Source organism: Octopus bimaculoides, chromosome 28 (genome assembly GCF_001194135.2).
Source record: "Octopus bimaculoides isolate UCB-OBI-ISO-001 chromosome 28, ASM119413v2, whole genome shotgun sequence".
NCBI lineage: Eukaryota > Metazoa > Mollusca > Cephalopoda > Octopoda > Octopodidae > Octopus > Octopus bimaculoides.
The window spans coordinates 5807448-5813466 of NC_069008.1; the positions used below are offsets into that span (position 1 = coordinate 5807448).

At 36.5% G+C, this 6019-nt stretch overlaps 2 protein-coding genes across 2 annotated transcripts in view; both read left to right on the plus strand.

Annotated features, from left to right (window-relative positions):
• The window catches only part of LOC106871783 (zinc finger protein OZF-like), a 4382-nt gene extending 1830 nt beyond the window's left edge, over window positions 1-2552 (plus strand). The window contains exon 2 of the mRNA XM_052977606.1: window positions 503-2552. Coding sequence (XP_052833566.1) covers window positions 659-2164 — 1506 coding nt within the window. The 5' untranslated portion in view covers window positions 503-658 and the 3' untranslated portion in view covers window positions 2165-2552. The remainder of the gene's footprint in view (window positions 1-502) is intronic.
• A 128-nt stretch (window positions 2553-2680) lies between these two features.
• LOC106871788 (zinc finger protein OZF) overlaps window positions 2681-6019 on the plus strand; it is a 10284-nt gene continuing 6945 nt past the window's right edge. The window contains exon 1 of the mRNA XM_014918430.2: window positions 2681-4077. The gene's annotated coding sequence lies outside the window, so the exon portion shown is untranslated. The remainder of the gene's footprint in view (window positions 4078-6019) is intronic.

Here is a 6019-nt window from a genome sequence, read left to right on the forward strand (position 1 = left end):
CCATGCATATCTTTTTGGGAAGTCATAGCAGATAAAGCCTTCAGTCCTTTCTATCAGATCAGCTGCAGGGACATGCACTGTTACCATGAACTGCTGCATTCACCATCTGTCGATATATTCCTCGATCCTCTCACATGATCCATTGAGCAGAGTCCTTGCCGGAGCCTCATGGGGCTTTAGGTGTTTTCACTCAATAAACACTCACAACGCCCAGGCTGGAAATCGAAACTGTGATCCTACAACTGCGAGTCCACTGCCCTAACCACTGAGCCATTGCACTCTCTCTCTCTATATATATATATGTGTGTGTGTGTGGTTGTGTAGATGGAGTTTAGTAATATCTTAGCTTCACAGGTGATTTCCTGATGTAAATTTTAATAGATTAAAAAGTTCCTTTGTTCAGGTAAATGTTTATTTTTTTAATTTATCTCTATGGAAATGTTGAATCTGTATTTTTTAAGTAGTCTCTATATCTTACACTGTCATCTTTTTATTCTTTCAGAATATCAGATGACAGTGGTATAAACCTAGATTCATTTTCGTTTGAAACTTGGATTAATTCACTAAAGAGTTTTGGCACAAAGGTAACACTGGCAGAAGATTATTGAAGCAAAAAACAAGAAAAAGATCATATTTTGTGATTTTTCGAAGAAAAGTAATGGAAAAGAGTGAAACACTAAAGGAACTGATTTTTCCAGAAGATAAAGAAAAAGGGAGTCGAAAATTGTCACATGACTGTGATGTCTGTAAAAAGTCATTCTCTCAAAAGTGTTACTTGACACTACACCAACGTATTCATAGAAAGGGGAAGCCATTTCACTGTGACATCTGTGGTAAATCATTCTCTCGAAAAAGTAGCTTGACTACACACAAACCTACTCATACAGGAGAGAAGACTTATGACTGTGAAGTCTGTGGTACATCATTCTCTCAGCAGAGTTCTTTAGATTCTCACAAGCGTCTCCATACAGGGGAGAAGCCATTTCACTGTGACAACTGTGGTAAATCATTCTCTCATAGTAATAATTTGACTACACACAAACGTATTCATACCGGAGAGAAGCCTCATCGCTGTGCTGTCTGTTTTACGTCATTCTCTCAGCGAAGTGGCCTTTATTCGCATATGCGTTTCCATACAGGGGAGAAACCATTTCACTGTGACATCTGTGGTAAATCATTCTTTCAAAAATGTGACTTGACTAGACACAAGCGTATTCACACGGGAGAGAAGCCTTATCACTGTGATGTCTGCAGTATGTCATTCTCTGACCGAAGTGCTTTGAGTTATCACATACGTGTTCATACAGGGAAGAAGCCATTTCGCTGTGACATTTGTGGTAAATCATTCTCTGTAAGTGGTACATTGACTAGACACATACGTATTCATACTGGAGAGAAGCCATATCACTGTGAGGTCTGTGGTACATCATTCTCTCAGCGAAGTGCCTTAAAATCTCACAAACGTGTTCATACAGGAGAGAAGCCATTCCACTGTGAATTTTGTGGTAAATCATTCTCTAAAAACATTAGCTTGACTACACACAAACGTATTCATACCGGAGAGAAGCCTTATCACTGTGACGTTTGTTTTACATCATTCTCTCATCGAAGTGCTTTTAATTTGCATATGCGTTTCCATACAGGGGAGAAGCCATTTCACTGTGAAATCTGTGGTAAATCATTCTTTCAGAAAGGTAGCTTGACTACACACAAACGTATTCATACAGGAGACAAGCCTTATCACTGTGATGTCTGTAGTATGTTATTCTCTGACCGAAGTGCTTTAAATTATCACATACATGTTCATACAGGGAAGAAGCCATTTCACTGTGACATTTGTGGTAAATCATTCTCTGGAAGTGGTACATTGACTACACACATACGTATTCATACTGGAGAGAAGCCATATCACTGTGAAGTCTGTGGTAAATCATTCTCTCAGCGAAGTACCTTAAAATCTCACAAACGTGTTCATACAGGGGAGAAGCCATTCCACTGTGAATTCTGTGGTAAATCATTCTCTCAAAGTAACACCTTGACTAAACACAAATGTATTAATACCGGAGAGAAACTCCATCCTTCTGTCTGTGGTTGGCCATTCACTCAACATAGCAAAGTAACTTCTCCCAAACATGATCATAAGGGGAATAAGCAATCTCACTGATATTTGTGGTAAATCATTCTCCCTAAGTGGTGACCTAACCCTTTACTATGTACTTGATTCTCTCGAATGTGATGTTTATTCACATTGTTTTCAATTCGTCATGCATTAACTCACAGCTTTCAAGCGTTGGTGATGTGATTGTCTATTTAGAGAATGACATTGTAGGGAAAGTGTAAGAGGCAGTGTCTAGCTTGTTTGAACATAAAATAGGTAGAATATTAGATCAAATATGAGTGGTTTAAATGCTGAATGGTTAACACTAGAAGTACCAACATTTCTTCTTACAAAAACCATCACAGCCATTTTTGACTGTCATTGAAAATTTATACTTGAATACAATTTATTTTAAATATCAGCAAATAGAGTGAATAAAGGATTTGGAAATACAGTCTTTTAGTATTTATTTACTTACAAAAAATGTGTATCTATACATATATGAAATGATGAACATGATTGCTCATTCAATACAGCTATAGAAATTAAAAAGTAATAAGCAGAAATGGTGATAAATGACTGCTTGGTACTTCTGGTATTAAATGTGTATCTCTTCATATAGATGTGTGACTATCAATGTGGCAATTCATAAGAACAAGAAGCATTTTGAGCTCCTAAATTGCTGGCAGTGTTGTGGGTTTTCTCCATGGCAATAACCAAGCTACTCATCAGGGAATTGTAATTGTCAAAGTTTCTTCTATGCCAGAAAAGAAAAAAAAAGAATGGACACTCTCTACAACTGTATATATATATTCACACAGGAATTGAGATAGAACAGTGTGTGATAACACCCTCCCAACTCTATAGTTTATGTCACTACATTTAAGATAACATTGCTGTGGGATATTTTTTTTAAAACATGCAATTTCTTCCAGATTTTGAATCCTGTTATGAAACTCTTAAAACAATAAGCATAGCTGTTTGGTCAGAGGCTTGCTTCCCAACTGCATGGTTCAGGGTTCAGTCTCACTGCATGGCACTTTGGTCGACTGTCTTCTTCTATAGCCTCAGTCTGACCAAAGCCTAGCGAGTGGATTTAGTTGAGGGAAGCTGAAAGAAACCCATCATTTTTATATGTAAGAAGCTTTAAATTTTATCAAATGAGAAAAAAACCCATGAAGCCAAGTTGTGGCTGATGCTGGTGTCATGCAAATGCCACCCCTGGCATTAGCACTTTAGAGCACCCATTACACTCGGCATCCAGCCATAGAAAACATGCCAAATGAGACCAATGTTTGAGTAAATAAAATCATAACATAAACAATTAGATGTAAGAAATAATAATTTCTTAAAGTATGTGTTAATCCCCAAACTTTGTGGACACCTTGTACATATTGACACATACTTTTTAAAAAAACTTGAAATTTCGAAAAAAAAAATTATGATATATGACAATATTTATGAATACGAGCCAACGAAATTTCTTTTGTTTTTCGTATTAAATTCCGATATAATCGTATTCTACATATTCACGAAGGTGGTTGTAGAAAAATTTCATAGAAAACTTTTTCGTTCGTTCTGAAAATTATTAGAAAACAAAGTTGGCTGTTGTAAATTTCAACTTCCCTCCCGCCTTCGGTAAAACGATTTTTTATCACAACAAATTTCAATTCAGTCGTAATCTACAGCATCTGAAGCATATTTGTTGATAATTTCATTAGAAAATATCCATTTTTTTCTGGCGGTCCAGGTAATCGACTTAGGCCCCTCCCCTGGAATTGCTGGCCTTGTGCCAAAATGTGAAACCAATATTTCATACGCATGCGCACTAACTTTAATTCCGCCTTCATTCTTGGAGATAAACAAGTCTGATTCCTGTAATTTTCTTGATTAATTACATCCCGAACACATTTATAATACATTTCTCTACCACCTGACATACTTATAACAACAACACTATCCTTTATAAAAACATTTCCGTAAGTATTAAACTATGAAAACATTTAATCTTTTAATAGTTTGTGTCTCAGATGTGCTTTGATTTCTTTGACATTTAGCTGCTATTTCTAGCTATGGAGTTTACCTCCTACACGATCCATCGTTTCCACGTTTGTTTGTGTGTTTTAGTTGGAGAAATATTCTTAATTACACTCCAACCACAGAAATGTTGAGAAACCAATGCTTTATTATAATATAGCGAATGTTTCTTTCTTGGGGACGAAATTAGTAAGCGGGGCAAAATGAGTAATTTCCTATTTGCCTCATCATTTTGTATTGCTATATTATACTTATGAGTAATAATTTGTCAGCATAGCTGTTGAAGGTGCATGACTTCGAAACACAGTCAGGTAGCTGATCCTCTTTTTTCGACCTGAGTGTAATTGAGATTATTGACAGAACATCTGGAAGAATGTTTGGTTTTTCAAGTTTCACAAAACGACGTCTAAAATGGGGCAAAATGAGTAATGACTTGTTTTACTAACTTCTCTTTAATATCATGCTGTTAAAAGTGAGAAATGATTAAAATTTTCTGTAAGTAGTTCCTTGGCTTTGTCACAGACATGTACATTACATCACGAAGAGAGACACACTCCAGCAGATCGTGAAGAAGCTACAAATAATAATTTAAACTTATTTTTGCATTTCTGATCTTTATGATGTCGAAGGATGTAATTTCTGGATAATTGAAGAAAGAAATCTGCCTTATGTTGTCTTACTCGTTTTGTCTCTTCACATGCTTGAAGAGAACGGCGATAGTTTCCTGAAATAGTACTCGGATTGTGTTCTAATGTTTTGAATGCATTTAAGGAAGGCTATTTCTTTAGCTGATATATTTTTTGTAATCGATCGTAAAATATCCTCATTCTTTCCAGACCCTAACTACGGATCTATTTCCTTAGTGTCTCCGAATTTGATTTCTCATAACTTTCTGAAAGTTGGCAATTTTTTCCATGAAATTTTCTGCAAATACACGAGGGAATCCGTTGTAAAAATAAAATTTAAAAAAAAAAGGCAGGGGTCGGAATTCTGTTTTAGGCATAACTTTTAACCAACCTCACATAACTTTTATTTTGTGGGATTTTCAGAAAATGTTCGCGAATTTGTGTTCTATGCATGGGAATTCATACGATTATGCCAAAACCGAAAAAATATATTTATATGTATTTTTGATGCGTGATTTAAGGGCTGTTATTTTTAGCACATCTCACAACCACCTGATATCCGCTTCGTTTGTTTGTTAAACTCTGTCCCCATAAACATATTTAATGATCTGATGCTGAGATTTAAACCAAACATGCGGACTGTTTGTATTTTAAACTGATTTTCAAAAAAAATTTTGAAAAATTAACCAAAAATATTTCTTCATAGTCTTGTGATGAAGTGTTTTGCTCAAGAACACAATGCTTTGCCTGGTCTAGGAATCGAAACCACAATCTTACGATCATAAGTTCAACACCCTAACCAGTAAACCACGCACTTCCACAAAATATGTCCTTCTCCACCAAGTCAAATGTCTTGCAATGGTCAACATATTCAGCCCAGCGACCTCTACCAAAAGCTCCACTTGCATTCAATGAGTACACAAAGAACTAGGGTCCTGTCAGAAGTGACCCCTTTGGCATGAACCCTGACTGCTGAGAAGAAGACAGATGATTCCATGCTCTGTAATGGATGATCCTGGCAAAGACCTTAGTGGGAATTGCGAGGAGTGTAACAGCCCTCTGATTATTGCTGTTGTGGTGGTCACCTTTACTTTCTGACAGTGGGATAATGATGCCCCCTTTTCCTGTCAGGTGGTATGATACCAAAGGGGTTTGTTAACTCTTATCAACAGAACAGCCCAATGTGATAAGGCTGGCCCTTCGAATTGCAGGTAGAATTTGTTTTTGTCAGCTGAGTGAACCAAGAGCAACATGTATT